Source organism: Macaca mulatta, chromosome X (assembly GCF_049350105.2).
Source record: "Macaca mulatta isolate MMU2019108-1 chromosome X, T2T-MMU8v2.0, whole genome shotgun sequence".
In the NCBI taxonomy this organism is placed as follows: Eukaryota; Metazoa; Chordata; class Mammalia; order Primates; family Cercopithecidae; genus Macaca; species Macaca mulatta.
In genome coordinates, this window is record NC_133426.1 from 103,858,041 (window position 1) to 103,878,182 (window position 20,142).

Here is a 20,142-nt window from a genome sequence, read left to right on the forward strand (position 1 = left end):
GAGAAACCTGAGTGAAGATATATGTTTTTATGGATCTAAGACCAAGTCAGTTGTAGTGTATACAAATTCGTATATATATCTGTTTATATATATTTTAGTGGGTATTTATATTGACAGTGGAACTATCTATGATGTTTATTTAGCCGAACAAATTTTCCTTTAAAGATGCGGAAAATACTAAGATTTTCTTGGTTACTGTTTATGCAGATTTGATCCATGGACTGAATGCATGATACTGTTTATGTTGGGCTACATACTGGTTTTAATCACATGGAACTCTTTCTTTCCATAAGTGTATACAACTAAGATTTGGTTTTAGTTGCATTAAAAAACATTACAGTAGCAATATTGGTGTTAAAGTGAGATGTTTTCCTGTAAAAGAAAAAAAAAAAAAAAACACAACACTCAAGATAATATTTAAAGTCTCCTCAACCCTTTGAATTAGTTGTTTCACATGTTATAATTTTACCAACTTTCTGAATTCCCCCAAGAAACTCTGAACTATCATTCATTTTATTTGATGTTCCAGTGATTCAGGTTGTAGTTTGAGATTACACATGGGAATAGAACACCATTAGAGGGAAATAAAATCCTTTGTACAGAACACATAACCCTCTATACTAGCCTTTAGCACTGCACAAACAGTGATAAAGGGATGACATGACTAATATTGGACTCCTTCACATGAGACCAATTGCCTTTACAGCTTATGGGATTCAGTATAGAAGTTTCTAATTTTAGCTTTAACCCTTTTGAACAATAGATGTTAATTTGGATAATCTAATCATTGATGGGCATGCAGTCACTATTTTCTATTATGTCTTCATTGTATATAGCATACTGAACTCATCTGTTCATTACATCTTTGGTTTTACTTTATATTTAAGTGAAATGTAACTAAATAATTCAGAGTCTGAATCTCTAATTTATGGGAGAAAAGTTGAGGTTTTGGGAAACTGTGAAATGTCCTTTATAAGAATCTGTGAGAATTCTTTACAAGAATCTTATTCTCTCCTTCAATAGGTACATTTATAGAAAATTTTTCTCATTTTGCTTTGCCCTGAAGAGCTAGAGAGGGGAGAATACTGCTTTCTCTTAGTTAGGGTTAATTGAATCTTCTGATACCTTCATTAAATGTAAGATTTTCTTTCCTTCGATCATGCTGATCAGTGTAAGTGGGTCCTTTAAAAATAATGGCCTTAGAAGTTCTAAAGGCTTGAGATAGGTTTCTGTTTTAAAACTTCAATATATTTTTGATATAATTCTGTCAGCATTATACATGAACTAAAAATTCTCTCTCCCTCACCATTGTAATTTCCATATCTATTCTGATGTGAATTGGCCATACTAAATACAATTAGAATTAAGTATACACAAAATTGAATAGTGACCGGTTAAAACACATGAGGTAATATGAGTACCAAATATTTAAATTTTAAAGTCTTAAAAAAAATTTTTTTTAGAGACGAGGTCCCACTATGTTGCCCCATCTGGCCTCAAACTCTTGGGCTCAAATGATCCCCCCGTTTCAGCCTCCTGAATAGCTGAGATGATAGGCATGACACTATGCCGCAGTCTTATTTTTAAACAAGTCAATAGAGTAAGTTTAGTATAATTTTAGTCATCTGCATGTTTTATAAAAATTAATGTAATTTTCATTAAGTGATTAAAAGTTGTGTTAATAGTGTGGAAAAGGATTCTTTAATTAATGCCTAAAATTCATACTGCATTTTAGACTAGAAGATTCAAACAACATTTGGAGTTTTGGTTTTTAACCTTTTCCAAAAATTTCTTGATGGCTTTATTGTGATGTTTTATATACATTATTTCATTTAATAGTCACAAAGACTTCATGGGGTATAGGTAGTATTCTCATCCCTATTTTGAAAATAAAAAAACAAGCTTAGAAAATTTATGTATATTATCAAAAGTAGCACAGCTAGAATTTGTAGAGATGAGATTAGAACCTAGATCTGTTTTCCTCTAAAGCTTATGCATTTAGCCATGCAGCTATATGGCCCCACAGAATAATCCATTGATGGATGATGGAATGTTTTCTTGATTTTTGGGTGAACTTGGAAAAAAGTCTTTAATTTTTAGCTTCTTGAGCAGCGTAACAGAGGTTAGCCTCCCTGATAGATACAGCCAAACTTTTTTTACGTAGGGTTGGAAAATGCTCTCTCACTGTGATTCAGACCTCTTGTTCCCAGTATAAGCTTCCTGGCTTCCTTTTCAGTATTCAGATATAATCTTGGCTGCTGGCTCACTCAAACATTAATCTTCCTGACTGGTCTATTGTTTTTGTTTGGATGGTTCATTTGTTCCACTTGGTCTCCTGACATGTGACCACAAATGTCAACTTGGATGTGTAGCATGTTAAGACAGTTCTTTAACTTAGGTAACTTGATAACCCAAAATCACCAATATGTTAATACCTTAAAAAGTGAGATCGTGGACTTATATAGCCCATCAAAAAAGAAATAGTGTAAGCTACATTTTGGACCTATTCTTTCTGATAAACTACCTTACCTAAATCTCGACTGAAAATTTTAGTTGAAGTCTCCAGGTATGTTTCCTTAACAGTATTTTTTAGATTTCTTATGATACTCAGGACTTTAAAAAACAATAAAAACATGTATTGAAATGTACTTATCCTATCTAAATAAATGAACTAAGCTGTTAAATAATGAAACATATGTTTGTCTGTCTAGGCATAGATATGTAGGTATAAACTCTTCTGTAACATCACTAATTCTTCTTAAGCAAGGTATTGGAGCTATTAGCTAGATGTTGTAGAAAATTGTGTACTGGTCCTGTTTTAGTAATTTCTAGGGACGTGGTTGAAATAAGCATGTACTTAGGAGTCAGATATGGATTTGAGGCCTAGAACTGCTACTTACTTGTTGAGTGATGTTTGGGAAGTTACTTAACTACTTTGCATCTCAGTTTCTTTACCTAGAAACAATTTTCAGAATGGCTAAACTTAAAAAGACTGACAAGGATTTGGGGCAATTAGAACTGTGATATTTTGCTGAAGGAGTGCCAAATGAAATAGCCACTTTGGAAAGTAGTTTTTAAACAGTTAAACATATACTTACCATAAGACCCAGCTATTCCACTCCTAGGTATTTTTTAACAGAAATGAATGCATGCTTACACAGATACTTACATGTCAATGTTTATATCAGCTCTATTCATAATCATCAAAACCTGGAGACAACTGAAATGCTCATCAACTAATTAATAGATAAATTGTGGCATATTCATACAGTAACAAGGAATGGAATACTAATACATGCAACGAAATGGTTGAATATCATAATATTTATGCTAAGTAAAAGAAGCCAAACACAAAATTTGAAAACTGTACAATTCCGTTTGTAATGATGTTCTGGCAAGCACAAAACTGTAGGGACCCAAATCAGATAAGCAGTTGCCAGGATTCTGAGAGTAGGGAAAAGGGATTGACTGCAAAGGGGAATGAGGGAATATTTTAGGGTGATGGAAACGTTTTATATCTTATTTGTATTGGTGGTTACATGACTATACATTTGTTAAAATGATAAATTTTACTATCTGTAAATCATACCTCAGTAAAATGGAAAGAAAAAATAACTCATGTTTGGGTTGGTTATGAAAATTATAAAGAGTCATTTTCCTCCCCTGTTTTTCCTTCTGTTTGGTTCTTCATTATTCTCTGCCTCTTCTGTGTCCCTCATAAATGTAAGGTCCATGAGAAATATCAGTTTCTTATTTTGGGCTGAGATAGTGCAGAAAATTTTATGTCTTTGTCTGTAATCTCTGAGTAAGATTTTAAATCAGGTCATCAACTGTATTCTTATCATTCTAGATGTTCCAGTTAGTACTAAATAACTCAGAGTTGGAATTTGCATACTCCATGAAATATACCAAATATATCTGTTTCAACTGGATTCTTGATCTGTGTCCTGTGGCACTGGGAGGGCACAGTATGGTTGGGTGGGCATATAAAGCAGCCTTGAGTTCTGAGCCTGAGTCTTGCCTGAGAAAGGCTTCCCCTACTTCTCAGCAATCCATTGTTCCATGCCAGTGGTTCTCAAATTTGAGCAAGCATCAGTTTCGCGAGGAGAATTAGTGAAAACATACATTTCTGTCTTCCTCCCAGCTACTGATTCAGTAGGTCTGAGGTAAGGCACAAGCATTTTCGTTTCTAACAAGTTCCCAGATGATGTCAATGCTGCCGATTTGGAGTGCACACTTTGAGAACCCTTCATTTATGCTTACTTCTAGTGTTTCAGTGTCAGAATTTCAGCCCACATGCTCACATACAGGAGCCAACATTTTGTTTTTAAACTGCCTCCTCATTTCATGGCCACTTTTGTATTGGCTGAAATCAGTATACTCTATTGTATATAAGAAAGAAAGAAAGAAAGAAAGAAAGAAAGAAAGAAAGAAAAAAAAAAGAGAGAAAGAGAGAAAGAAAGAGAAAGAGAAGCAGTAAAACAGTAAGTGCTTGGCTGGAGTTCACAGTGTTTGATGCCTGAAAGGCAGAGAAATGGTGGTGCTGGCAAGAGAAAAAGGAAACAAAGTTATGTCTAGCCACATCCCTTTCCTTTTAACCTCTTGAGTATCGTCATCATACATAATTATTTTACCCCTTAGCAACGGGCTCATTTCAGGCTCCCATTCCCTCTACTTTAAAAGTTTTAAAGACTCTTACTAGGCCTCCTCTGCCCCTTGGCCTAAAATATTCTCATTTAAGACTTTTCCCTGTCTAGTTTGCAATAATAGGCCCTGCCTCCTCACACTTAAGTTGTATGATTGTATCTTATTTTTTTTTTTTAAGAAAATAGTAATTTTCCCTGAATAAAACCAAAGTACCATAAACTGCACCATTTGAAACAGGGGATGTGTGGGTGACTGATTTCAATTGAACAAATATGAATCATGTTCTTGTGAATCATGCTTCCCTAGACCAAGAAAGAAATAACCCTAATAATTTTAATAGCAGTAGGCATAAAGAGAATATGAGTAAAATTCAGAATTTTTAAAACAATTTATGGTAAATTTAAAGAAATCATAGATTATTTCATCTTCCCAAATGCCAAAGCGGATATTGAGGACTATATAAAAATTTGTTCAGAATTCCTATTATGTAAAGGTTATTGTAGGGTACAGTGTGCTGTAATGATATCTTCTGATTTTTTTCTGTGATAAATTAAATAGAATATATTATACTTAAAGCTGATGTCCCTTTATCCCTCTACCACCACCTCACTGATTATCGAGCCTTTAGAGAAAATAGCTCATTGCACTAGATGATTACATGCCTCAATTGAACAGTAGCTTGTTGCCAATTTTCATTACAATGCCATATTGATTTTTTCTTGTTTCCATTATGGAAATTAAAGCAGAATTTGTTTAAAATGAGCTTCTATGTATATTGTGGATGGCGATTGGTTCTGAATATGAGCTATTTTAAAAGTATATTTTCTTCAGTGATGTCTCTCATATCCCCTTAAAAATTTCAGTCTCTGCTTTGTTGGTAAGATTTACCTTAGGTAGCTATGAAATGGATAAAGACTGGAATGGAATGGTTTAAATATATACAGCATAGATGTTATTATTTCACAGAAGTCTATATATTGATTTATGTTTATGATGTTCTTGGGTAGTATGAGATTGCTTATTCTATTAACCATACAAGCCAGTAAATTTAATTAAATTTAAATTAGCAAATATTTATTTAGTGTTGACTCTATTTAATATAAATATTTAGTGGCTATATATGAACTACCTTGCTAAACACTATGAAAGATAGAAATAGTAATGAAATGATATAACTCTCTTTAGAGAATTTACATGCCAAAGGGGCAGGTAAGACATATGGCAAGAATCATTATGATTATGTCAAGCAGTAAGAGATAAATATTACATGGAGATTTTAAGGAAAAAGAACTCATTTGATTGGAGGAATTATGGGGGAAAACATTAATGACTTAAAACAGCCAATTTTAGTTTTAAATAGTTGGGAGAGATGGAGTTGAGGTTACCTTCTGGGAAGAAAGAATAAATGAGCTAACATGAGGAAGGTGCAAGGTGGGCTCCAGCAATAATAATTTATCTCATTTTATTGGCACATGTGCTTAAAAGCCTGAGGCTGGAAAGGTGGATTGAGGCTACATCAGAATGTTGAGCCAAAGGATTTAAAATGTATTAGGTAGTCCGGGGGAAATTTTTGGACAGAAAACTTTGGTTAAGGGCAATTTAATCTGTCATTTTATAAAATGATTCAAAGAAAAGAATGAAGTTGGGGAATCACCAGTTGGGAGTCTCCAGGCTTATTAAAGGAAAGATAACTAGGGCTAACCTGGAATGTTAGCACAGGCATTGGGAAGGAAGAAAGGAGCCATTTGGACGAGCCATTCTAGAACTAGAAGTAGAATATTTGTGACTGGATGCCAGAAAGTCAAACCAAGCTCTACATTAGCAGTGTTTCAGCCTTCTGCCATACAGGAGACTTTATGTCCAGCCAATCTCCTAAACTTACTTACTCAGCTCCTGCCACATGGGTCTCCTCACAGTTCCTGGAACATTCTAAACACAGTAGCTAATGCCTCACGACCCAATTTGCCCTTAATCCTTCTACTTGGAAAGTCCTCACATTCTTCAGGGTTCTACTGAAATACCTAACCTTATCAAAGAATCTCTCCTGATCACACAATGAAAAATAGCAACCTGCCACTCCTTTCATTCTATTTTCCAAGGTTTATTTTTCTTCATTGCATCAAAGCAATTTTTACATTTAGTATATAGTTATTTGTTCACTGTCTCCCTAGCTCTAGACAGTAAAGTCCGTGAGGCTAGTTGCCTAATTTTGTTGCCTGTTACGTATCTCTCTCACCTAGAACATGCTTGGAACTTTGTAGACACTCAACAAATATTTGTTGAATGAATAAATAGAATAAATGCAAAGGTGAAAGAAATGGGGCATCAAATAATTATGCCAGTATTTCAAGTCTGAAGAATTTAAAGGGTAGTGATGTTATTAATACAGTATCAAAGAGTGGAAGATAAGTTGACTTCGGGGTATGGAGACAGGGGAAGATGAATTCAGCTTGTAAATTCATGCTTAAGTATGTCATGCTGGTGAAACAACCAAGGCAGTGCTGTGTAATGGGCAGTCTAAAATGTGGAGAAGTCTAGGATTGAGGTAAAGATCACTGAGTCATCCTCATAGAGTCAATACTTGAAGCAGTGGGAATTGAAAAAATAAAGACAGGCAATATTGAGACAGAATAATGAGATTTGAAAACTGAAATTTTATTTTGGATATTTAATGTTTTAAAATTACTAACTTACTTATACATCTAATTTTTTGTTTATTTCTTAGCTGGGTTAACAACTTTGGCCATGAAGGTCTTGGACTCTTATTAGATGAGCTGGAAAAGCTTCTGGACAAAAAACAGTAAGAATAAACATTAAAAATAAAATCACCAAAGGGGAAATGTTTCAGCACAACATAATATACATTTTTCTTTTATTTAGGCAAGAAAATATTGACAAGAAGAATCAGTATAAACTTATTCAATGCCTCAAAGCATTTATGAATAATAAGGTAAGTAGTATTTATTTCTGCCCCTGTCACAAAAGGTGAGAACTTGCCCAACACTATGAAAGTACGAAATGAACAAATTTTTTTTTATTATTTTTTTAAGTTCCAGGATACATGTACATAGGTGAACATGTGCCATGGTGGTTTGATGCACAAATCGACCCATCACCTAAGTAATAAGCCTGACATGCATTAACTCTTTTCCCTAATCCTCTTCCCCACCCTGTACCTATTTTTTACTTTTGTTTCTGCTGTCTTAATTAATTATAGGCTAGTTATTACAGGCTTATAAATAATAAGTATTTATAAAGTTTTACAGTGAGGTTAAATGTGCATTTGAAACCATATATAAAAGATAAATTTGATGTTTAATTTTCCAAAATGTTAGCTATTGTTAGTTTTCTGTCAATTTTTTTTTAAAATTTCTATGCTGATATTTCAGTTTAACCAAAGAAGTTCTCTACAGCAACCAGAGGATTTCAGGGATGATATAACTTCTATAGATCTAAGTCTGTTCAAAAATGGAGCCCTATTCTATTGTTTCTTCTGTTCAAATATATTGCTTTCACATAGGGAAGATAGATAAAACAGTACTTTCCATTGTCAATGCTGCTGATTTCCTCAGGAGGGTGAGCTAGTCAATGAAACAGAAAAAAAAAATGATTGGAAAAAGTGTATTTGACTCTTGTCTATAGTTTAGAAATGCTGTGTCTGATTCTTATTCTGTTTATTCCTCCAATAATTTCTTTCATGTGAACAGAGGTCTTTTTGATTTTATAGTACTAAATGTTCAGAAAACATGGGGGAAAAAAAAAAAGAAATGAACAAAATAGTGAATGCTTGTTCACTTTACAAAAGGGGCCTTATGATGCAAATCCTCATAATATTTAAGTAATACTTAAATGAAAGTTATACTTTGCTTCACAAAATATTTATTGTTGGGTTTTTGAAATCATGCAAATGAATTAGTGTTGTTCCCAATTTAGGTGATAATGCTTTTTCTTTAGTGGTAGTAGGAAAATTTAAATGTGGTTTGTTGAATATGTTTCCATACAGAGAATTTCTGTTCTATTGAAAAGGAAAATTATAAGGATGGGTTGACTTGTTTGCTAAGAACATTGTAAGATTGAGATTTCTCTTTTTATTTTTATGTTTTATTAATGTCAGCAAGTTTACATACATATAAAACATCTCTGAAAAATTGCAGGGCTTTTTATGTATATGTATAATACTAGTTGCATTATAAGGGACCCTATGAATTTTAGACAATGGTTTTTTTTTCTAAAAATAGGCTTTACTCAGGTTATGAAGTTACAGTATTTTTTCTATAAACTATTTGTTTTACTGTCTTAGAAATGACCTCTTCATACCTATAGATAAAATACTACTGACTAATTCACTTAATTACCTAATTCCCTTTACATAGTATTTTAATAATCTCAAAATAGATAATAGAAATAATTATAACAATAAGTATAAGTTTGCCAAATGTAAAATATGGCTATTAATAACCAATGCAATAAGATTATGTGTTAATCTATAAACAGTCTCAAGCATATGGAAATATATATAAGTATTTATATATTAAACATACATGTATCAGCAAAGAATGTTACTATATCAGCATATGCAATGAATGCTTGCTAGTGGACATGAGACTCCTGAATATAATATGCTATTTGTACTGTTTCTGGAAGTTTCTTACAGAAACATTCCCATCACTACTAGTACAGATTTTCTCAAAATCTGGGCTGTTAGTCCTTGGCTACAAAGTTAAATAGAATCTGATGCCTAACAAGGAAGTAATGAGCATTGCTTCTTCACAGCTCAAGATGGATCTCTTTCTTTAATCGAGGGAAACAATGACATAATGGAAAGATAACACAGTTCTAGAATTCAGGAGATATAGTTCATGCTTTGCTCCTAATAAGTTGTGTGGCCTTTGGAAAATTACTTGACCTCTCTGAGTATCAGTCCCCTCATCTGTAAATTTAGCTATAGGACCCTTTGTTCTAAGTTCTTACTGACTCATGTTGTCAATTTTCATGGCTGTTTAGGATACTAAGTAATTTTAATCAGGACACTCACTAGAGAGAGTTATAATAGTAAGATTCTTATAGAGCCTTTTTTTTTAACAGGACATACTTTGATTTGTCAACAGTTTCTTAAGAGTTTGGCAGTTTCGAAAAGCATTATGATTTGACTTAGATTATTCAAAATTGATGTTTTTAGTTAGGCCACATTAATGTCTTGCACATAGGTGCTCAGAGCATGGATTAATGGATCTTTTGAATTACAGACATGTGAAACAATAGACATAAAATATGCATTCAGAATAGAAAATATACAGTGATCTTTTCACTTCATGTTGGAATAAATTGTCCAGATCAAGGAATTAAACTTTTATCCAAAATGACTTACACATCAAATTTTTTGGCCCCATGGAGTTTACCTACTTCAAAAACTCCTTTATTTTATCCAATACCTGTAAAAATAGGATCATAAAAAGCAACCCATTGTTTCTTAACTTCCAGTACTATAATATTGCTCTGATGTTTGAATTAATGATTTTCCAGATATATTTTTCATGTCTTCTTTTTTATATTTGATGTGTCTCTACATATCAAAAACTACTTTTAAACATTAAGTAAAAAAATTTAAAACCTAATGATTTCACTCAGTCTCAATGACTCATAAAGCTATTAAGTTTGGTAATTGCATGGTCATTGTCTCTCAGTTTTGCAAATGTGTTTTTCACTAATATTCATTACTTTTAATCATCTACTGGCCACCTTTATGCATACTTATCTATTTTGTTTTTGTTGCTTCTTTCCAGACTTGTTTCTTGCATTTTCTTTTTGTTTTTTTTGGTCTTATCTCCATATATTTTCCTATTTATTATGACCTGTGATAAACTCACATTTAAGAGCTTTAGCTATGTTCCCCATCTGCCACTCTGAGTTCTTTTAGAAGTTAAATTAGGGCTGATGGAACTATTCATATGGCTGGTAATTAACTAAAGTATAGCTGAAATGGAAATTTTGCTCCAATGAAATATCCAATTTCACCATTAGACTGTAAAATGAAGCAAAAATATTTTATAAGAAATCTGAAAAATACTTTGTGGGACAAAGATAAAATAATATATTGCCTTCTTAATGTAATGAAAACTCAAGTTTTAGACTTTAATTAAAATTTCTTATTTATTAAATTCATGCATGCACACACATACACACAGATACTCATGCTTAGAAAATAAATGAAAATGGTGTTTTCTCTCCTTAGTTGACTTGTGACACTTAATAAAACCCAGGTGCCATTTCTTTAGGTTCACAGTGTTTGTAGTGCAGCACAGCTGTGTGAATCAGGGAAGATAAGAGAGAGAAGGCATGGGAATATCCATACTGAGGTTTATACTGGCATATAGTATTCAAAAGAGCCTTTTTTTAAAAAAAATTCTCTTTTTCTTCGCCTTAATTTTTCATACAAACATATTGGACAATTTAACCACGAATTCCAGACATCTCCAGGGAGACCCAATGACATAAGTAGAATTACTTTAGAAAATCATATCAGTATGTGCTTTATATGTTATTCTTTGTTGAAGAAATACTGATTGTTCCCATATTTTTCCAAATTTATGGAATTTTTAGGGCAGGCTAATGGAGATCATATCTGATCAAGGAGCAACAACTCCAAGATGCAGTCATTTCATATAAAAAACAAAGACAGATAACTGCATTTGAAGAATATTCATATAATTAGGTAGAACCTCATTGTGGGGGTATGGTTGTACGTTGCCTTTTTAAATTAAAGATATATTCCATAGACATTCTGAATGAAGGTTTTTTGTTTTTTTTTTTTAGTTTGGATTACAAAGGATTCTAGGAGATGAAAGAAGTCTTTTACTATTGGCAAGAGCAATTGACCCCAAACAACCCAACATGATGACTGAAATAGTAAAAATACTTTCTGCTATTTGCATTGTTGGAGAAGAGAACATGTAAGTATTGCTATATTATTATATTTGCTGCATGGAAAATGACACTTAGGAAATTGATAAGTCCTACTTTTGTTCTGTTTCTTTGGATAACTTTCATGAAAACAGTATTTTAGATAATTTTTGATTGAAATTTTTATCTTGCCTGTTTATATTTTGGCTTTTTTGTTGATACTATGGAAACTAAGTTTAAACAGATAGAATCCTAGTGGGAAATTCTTGAAAGTTGGATTCAAAGTGATTGAGCAGAATTTTGTTTTGCTGGAGGTACAGCAATCGTTAGACAGTGGACAAAAGTCAGAGAGTTATTTTGGCAAATACACACACATACATACACAAACACTGTGCTGCATATCACACAATATGAATAGATGCCTTTATTTTGCATTATCTTATAATAGTATTTTACTTTATATGCCATGGTAAATGAAAATTATTTGTAGAGTGAAATAACCCCACCTGTTAGAAAGAAAAAAACGGTTGTTGATAATTATTCAAAGTGTGTATATGCCACCAAATGCAGCAAGTTGTTGCTGAACGTGCATTTGATCACATCTTATGGAAATAATACTGAATCAGAAGCAAACTTTCAGATTTGATGACATTAATAAGTCTAGTTTATAAGAAACCCTTGTGATAAAGAATCAAATATCTGCTAAGGACCCAAACCAAAATATTTCCTTGGAACACTTTGCGTGATAGTAATAATGTCAATTTGAGTCAGAACAGGACTATGCAAAGATTTAAGGATGTTGCAATATGTTGACTTTCTCATAACTGTTAGAATAAAATGAGATATTGTTTAGTGTTAGCTACTGTCCTCAGAAACCAAAAGACAAACACTAAACAAATATATTACCATATTTAGTCTCACCTCAATGATAACAAACTGAGAATGAGATAACATATGTAAAAGCAAGGATCCTTAGATTTTATTTTTTAAAAAGTCAGTTTATACATGTGTAACAAATATTTTTTATCACTTAGATTTTCAATATTAATAAAATACAATATAGTCCAGTATAACTGTTATGATTTAATTATAATTTCAGATATAATTTGATAAGAGTAGTATGCTATATAGAGGTTGATTTATTTTAGGCATTGTATGGAGATACTTACCAATACTTTTGGTCAGGTTAATAAGTTTCTTGTGCTAGATAATTATACATTCTTCTTTAATTACTTGGGCTTTCCTTTTTAGAGTCTTTTTTCTTTTTCCATAGTCAAAAAATGTTGATTTAAAAAAATTCTTTAAAAAATGATCGCTCTTTCCAGATCTTTATTATAAAATTACAATCTGTTTATGCTCCAATAAACTGTTAACAATTATACGTGCCATATTATGTTTAAGTGAAATTAATGTTAACACATGAAATATCAAAACCTGAAACTTTAAATTTTAATGTTTATCACTTAAGTATTCTTTTTTTAATGTCACCCAGGAAAGTTAGTTTTTAAAATCGAATTTTCCTTTTGATACCCTAAAATTATTTAGAGCTATCAATATTTGACTTAAAGAAATATGCGTACAGGAACACAATTCCTATATTGTAATGGTCTTTCAGTTAGACTGGAAGAATCAGTTCAAGAAATCTATTTTATGTGATAGTGACTGTAGTTAATAACAGTGTGTTATATACTTGAAATTTCCTAAGAGCATAAACTTTAATTGTTCATACCACAAAAACATGTAAGTATGTGAGGCAATACATGTTAATTAGCTTGATTTAGCCATTCCAGTATGTGTGCATATTTGAAAAGATACAATTTCCATCAAAAAAGCAAATGATAATTTGAAAAAATTCTAATGGTACATATAAACATCAAATACCAGAAAGAAAACAGGGAATACTGAAAGGACTTATGCTCATAGTGTATGTATAAGAAGTATTTCCCATTTCTGTTTCTTCTTTTTTCTCTACAGTCTAGATAAACTTTTAGGGGCTATAACAACAGCAGCAGAAAGAAATAACAGGGAACGATTTTCACCAATTGTGGAAGGTTTAGAAAATCAGGAAGCCTTGCAATTACAGGTGAGTTAGTTTTGTCTTAAATTGCTTCTAGAGTTATTTTTAAAGTACTCATTTTGTATGACGTCAACTCCATTTTAGCTGGCATTTAAGTAGTACGGAATGTAAAACTAAAATTTTTCTGTTGCTAGTTTGTGAGAATTACAATTTGTTTAAAATTAGGAAAAATACTTTTGAATTATTATAAATGTGGCAGTTATGGCTGTCATTGATATTTAGACAAGAATTTAGTAATAAACCAGGGAAATTGAAGCTTTAGCAATAATCAAGGCAAAAGGGCAAGCTGTTCAGCCAATGCTATTATCCTAACAAGTTTTAGTGAAGTTGGTGGGCTTGTAGAAATTTAAGACACTTAAACACATCTCTCTTTGTGCCATTCAGACAACATTCAAAGGTGTGACTCACCGGAATAGAAGCGTATGAACTGCAATTCTTAGATTAGCGTTCATTTGATAGCCCTGTGTAGACAACTTACTAAATGCCTTCTTTAGAAAATGACAAAACTCACTATCTTTACTTAGATGGTTTCAGGAAATGATCCATTTTATGAATAACTCTGTTCTTGAGGGATGAGAATGCATATTTATTGGTTGTATTTATGATGTGAGGTCCTGCAGTAAACATTTTAATTTGTATATATTATTTGATTTAATTCTCACAACAACCTAGATATGTAGGTATTACTATAGTATCTTTGTTTTGCTTACGGGACGAATAAGATTAAATAACTGGTCTAACGTGACAACAGTTTTTAAGTGTCACAGTCGGAATTTGATTCCAGGTTTTTGGTCTCTGCTAATCTCTCTTTTAGACAATGTATACCATTTAATGTACCATGGAAAACTCTGAATTTTTTTTTTTTTAGTTCTCATATTGTTGTTCAACAAAGAGAAGGTAGTTTCCACATTTAATTTTGTCAAGCTACTCAGCATCGAATGTTTAACTCTTAAAATTTCTTGCTTGATGTGAAACAAACACAATTAATTTTCTCCTTTTTTATGTATTATGAAGTATTTGTATTTTTGTTTGCCAGAGTTTGAAACGGCATCAGATAGATGAATTGGCTTGTCTAAAAGAATCTGTGATGTTACAAAATTGTAATACCTCTCCAAATATTGAAGGATCTTTGTTAATCATGACTTCTACTCCAACTATATTGAACATTTTGGATCAACTTTTATGGTGCACTTCTATGTCAAATGTATTATTTATTTATTTATTAAGATGGAGTCTCGCTCTGTTGCTCAGGCTGGAGTGCAATGGCGCGATCTCGGCTCACGGCAACCTCTGCCTCCCAAAGTGATTCTCCCTTCCTCAGCCTCCCAAGTAGCTGGGATTACAGGCACACCCCACCACGCCCAGCTAATTTTTTAATTTTTAGTAGAGACGGGGTTTCGCTATGTTGGCCAGGCTAGTCTTGAACTCCTGACCTCAGGTGATCTGCCCACCTTGGCCTCCCAAAGTGCTGAGATTATATTACATATTTTAAAGATTAGGATATTTTTTCCAGTGTTTTTTAAAATAATACATTGTTTCTTATAAAATTTAATCTTGATAAAATTTTATACCTCTACTGAAAGGTTGAAGACTGCCTTTTTTAGATGACTTTGAAAGTTTTGTTCATGTTCCTATGGTTGAGCTTACCTAACTAAATTTCATTGGTTTTCAGCTATATGTGTATGTTTGTACTTCTCTCTGAAAGTTTGTTGAGTAGGAATGAACTCTTTTATTTATATTCAAAGTTTTCATTACATGGGCCAAATACATTGATATATTTTTAAAATCTTCTTTAAATAAATTTTTAGCTACAACTCTGTGAGTTATGTATTATTACCTCTGGTTTACTGATCAGGGAATTGAATTGCTAAAAGGCACTCCAAAATCACCCAGCTGTTAAGGGATAGAGCTGTAATTTGAACCTGTGCCTTTGTGATGCCAGAATTTGAATACTGCATTGCCTATACTTTGAAGGGATACCTCTGCCAATGAGTAGTTCACCCCAAACAATGAGATGGGAAAGACATTTGCTAGCCTTCAGAAAGCTGGACAGAATGGAATGATAAAGTGACAAGTTGTTAACAAGTAACATATGGCAGAATCATAGACGTCTTGTTAAGTATTCAAGAATTTGTTGAATACTGATTATAGATGCAAAGATATGCAAACCACAATTTAAAATTTCACATTTTAATGAGCTACAAAAATTAGTAATTTGTTATATACAGAGACTAGTACTCTCACAAGAATTGTGAAGTAAGTTTGTTTATTTAGACTAATGTGAATGAAAAGATGTCCTCTAAAAGTTCAAAAATATATTCAGAATACAGAAACAAAAACCCAAAAGTTTAAATCTGTTGCTTAAAAAATATAATTAGTGTTGTATTTTAACAGAATTACTTTTCTATTTCTGTAGTATCCTGAGACTTCCCAAAATGTTATTACAGTCTCGGGAAGTAATTTTGTTAAAATACAGGACTAATTATTTTTTTAAATAACAACTATATACATTTTCCCCCCTTTTGGGGGTTTTAAAAAAGGTTATTAACTTCTCACAGATTTTTTTCCTGGCTTACCTTTAAAGTGAAATTTTGTACCTGTGATAGTATTTTCATTATCTTCAGGAGTTCAAGAAATAGGTGGAAGATAAATAGCATATCTTCGTACACTCTCTCTTCATTGACTTTCCTTCAGCTTAGTAGCATTTTCCGGTCTCTTCTGAAAAGCACAGATTATACACCAGCAACTTCTTTTGATCTGACTTAACCTTCTAACTAGCCTCTTGTCTCTCCTTTGCATTTTAAAGTCCATGCCTCTAAAAGAATAATCCATATTTGTTTTCTATGTTTTTGAGTTGTACCTTTTACAACTCAACTTTATTACAGTTCTCAAAAAGATTTACAGTGTGCATCTAATTTCAAAATCCAATGGCTTCTTTCCAATGCTGATCACTTGGCATTATTGATCACCTTCCTCCTTGAAAATGTTACTTCCCTTGGCTTTCTAGGCACCATTCTCTCCTTTGTTCTCTACCTTCATTTTTTTTTTTTTTCTGTGTTTCTAATGTATTTCTCCTCCTCTTACTTCCTAGGTATTTTGTTCCCTAAGTTCTATCCTTGGTCCTCTTTTAGTATCATTTTATGTACATTCATATGCACATACACATATCTATATGTATGTATATGTCTATACATACAGACACATACTTTTTAAAACAATTTTGTCCGTGAATGTTCTCAATTGCTTCTCTAGTTTTACAATCCAACTGTGGTAGTGATTCTCCAGATTTATACATCCAGCTCAGTAGTATCATAAAATTGAGAAATTAAAAATAACATTTATAACCCATATGCCGGACAGTGTTTAAAATACTTTGATATGTTATCTCATTTAAACCTCGCAGCAATTGTATGAGAGAGATAGAAGTATTATCCCCATTTTATAGATAATTAAACCGAGGCTTATAGAGGTTAAATAACTTTCCTAGGGTCACAGTGTGAATAGAAGGGAAAACACAGATTACACACCAGGGAGTCTGGCTATAGATAACGTGCTTTAACTACTAAGCTGTAACTCCTTTTATATTAAAACTTAGCTTATTATCTCTTTCTGTTAACCTGATTTTTCCTAAGTCTCCTCTTCTTCCTGTGTTTCCTATTTTGGGTTATAGAGGTATCATCTACCCAATCTTTACGTTTCCTCAATACTTCTTTCTTTTTTATCCCCTGCATTCAGTCATCAAGTCTTATTACAAAGTAGAGTATTGACTGTGAATCTAACCCACTCTACTTCCACTGCCTTTATCTTCTCCCACCAATATTATTTCCACAATTTCCTAATTAGTACCCCATATTGACATGTTCTTTCTCTCCAGACAAATGCCCTACACTGTTGTCAGTTATCCTTAAAAAATAAGTCTAATTCTAATATATTATCATTCTTAAAAATCTATGCTCATGACCCGTTGCTAACTTTTTCATTGTGGCCCTAATTTGATATTCTGGCCTTTGAGCCTGTCATTCTCCCGAATGTACCATATGTTTGCGCCATACTACATTTGGTGTTTCCCAGGTACGCTGTAGACTTTTAAATGCCCTCAAACCTTTTATCATGCAGAACACTTTGCCTGAAATAACTGACTTTCCCCACCTGTATCTGTTTCTTCTATGTCTTGCATAAGTCTGGGAAGGCTTCAGTAATGAGGTGATATTTTAACTAGGCCTTGAGGGACAAGTAAGCATTTTTCATAAATTATCTTTGCTGATAGAGAAGCAGTACTACGGTAGGATGAGAGGTGAAAAGGGCTTCCAGGAGGTAAAATAGAGGCCAGAATCATCTGGCAGTCACTTCATAAAAAACAGTGAGGTAATACCAGCATCTAGTTCAAACTGCTTTCTAGATAGCCAGGTAGGAAACCTAAGGTGTACTGAGCATTAATAACAGTTTATTGAAAGGGAGAGGAGTATAGTTAACATACAGTGATGTACTATCAAAACAGCCCCAGTCTTCACAGGCTGCTGTTAGTTTGAAAGGTGCCATGTTTTTACAGTATTTCAGTATATACAAAGAAGTGTAGTAGCATAATTTAATACATTTAAAAACTGTTTTCTAACATGCTGAAAATAATAATGAACTTTGCACATGTTGTAATTAGATATGGTACACAAAAACAGAGCTGTAAATATGCCCTTTCCTGATGTGTGATAGCTTCACTTATCCATTCCTCACCTATTTAATAGATTTGTCCTTTGGAATATAACTGAGAACTAAAAAATGAAACAAAAATAAAATAAAACAATCTGAGCAGTCTACAAATGTCACCAAATCTATCAAGTAAACCTCATGGTGAGAACGACTTTTTGGCTTTTAATCAGAGCCTATTTATTCTCTTTTCATATGTTATCTTAATGAACCCAATTATCTGTTTACATCCACAGCAGACTAGAAGTGCAGGTTGGAAGGTTGGGAGAGGGTTTATTCCAGAATCATACACCGGAATCATCAAGAAGTGACAACTGACAAGCTGACAACAGGAGAGGGGTAGATAGAAATGTAAGAAAAGACAGAAACTGGAATGCAAATGATAACAATAGACTTCACAGAGCGTGGAGGCTAGTAGCCCTGCACACTTCAGTACCTCCCGAAATACTGAGTTACACCATACCTCACTAACTCACATATTTAGTGATGACCCTGACTCAACAGGAAATTGTTAAATTATATCTAGTTTATTTTGCATAAGAATGTGAGAATTATATAATTCATTTCAGAGAGTGTCCCATATGAAACAAGATGTTGATGCTTAAATAGATAAACAGATACGTGGACCTATTCTATGTGGCTTGATTCTTTCCACAGTGGTTCTTGAGTGTTGAGATTTTACTGTAAGCATACTGGTAAATTAGCCACTAGTGTACTCAGACCATCACATATGAGGGAGTAGCTTTGGACAAAGTATTAATCATTTGTCAGTGAAAGTGCATTTATAAGAAAACAAGGCATCAAGGCTTATGAATATGGAGAAAATTTGTGGAAATTAGCATTTTATAAAGCGTTGAATGAATGCTTGATATTACTTAGGAAACTTGTTCTATTTATTGACAGTTTTATATTATTGTCATTGAGAAAATAGATTACTATAATGGTAGGTTGTTTAGAGATATTTGTACAATGTAGTCATTTTTGGTATTGACACAAAACTAACTTCTGACTTAAACAAGGATGGCTTTATTTTAAATCTGTTTCAACACTGAATAATTGTCAAACCTATCATTTTCAGTAATAGAGGGTTGCCAGTGACCTCCATGATATAAAAAGCAACTGGCCACTTTTGAAGTCATTATATTAGCTTCCTCAGCACTATTTGGCACTATTGATCACTCCTTTATCAAAGCTTCCTCCTCCCTTGACTTCCATGATACTAAACTGTATTAGTCCATTCTCACATTGCTATAAAGAACTACCTAAGACTGGATAATTTATAAAGAAAAGAGGTTTAATTGACTCACAGTTCCACAGGCTGTACAGGAAGCATGGCTTGGGAGGCCTCAGGAAACTTACAATTATGGCGGGAGGCGAAGGGGAAGCAGGCATACCTTGCTTCCCTGAGCAGGAGGAAGAGACAGAAGGGGAAGATGCTGCACACTTGTAAACAACCAGATCTTATGAGAACTCACTCAGTATCACAAGACCAGCAAGGGGGAAGACCGCCCCCATGATCCAGTCACCTCCCATTAGGCCCCTCCTCCAACACTGGGGATTACAGTTTGACATGAGATTTGGGTGGGGATACAAATCCAAACCATATCATAAGCCCTCCTTGTTTTTCTTTTACCTTTATGTTTCATTTAAATTCTCTTATTTCTATGCTTGGCCCTTAAATTTGCAGATTCCTAGAGCTTGATCCTCAGTCCTTTGGTACTTTGCTTTTCTCATATTGATAATCCTTGGGCAATCGCATCTATCCTCAGAGCTTCAATTAACTAGCACTCATATGTGATGTCTTTATCTGATCTCTT

At 33.1% G+C, this 20,142-nt stretch overlaps 1 protein-coding gene across 5 annotated transcripts in view; it reads left to right on the forward strand.

Moving 5' to 3' along the window:
• DIAPH2 (diaphanous related formin 2) overlaps positions 1 to 20,142 on the forward strand; it is a 918,351-nt gene that overhangs the window by 214,052 nt on the left and 684,157 nt on the right. For all 5 annotated transcript variants that reach the window (XM_077988110.1, XM_077988112.1, XM_077988113.1 and 2 more), the window contains 4 exons: positions 7,373 to 7,447; positions 7,528 to 7,597; positions 11,461 to 11,597; positions 13,522 to 13,630. In XM_077988110.1, coding sequence (XP_077844236.1) covers positions 7,373 to 7,447; positions 7,528 to 7,597; positions 11,461 to 11,597; positions 13,522 to 13,630 — 391 coding nt within the window. The remainder of the gene's footprint in view (positions 1 to 7,372; positions 7,448 to 7,527; positions 7,598 to 11,460; positions 11,598 to 13,521; positions 13,631 to 20,142) is intronic.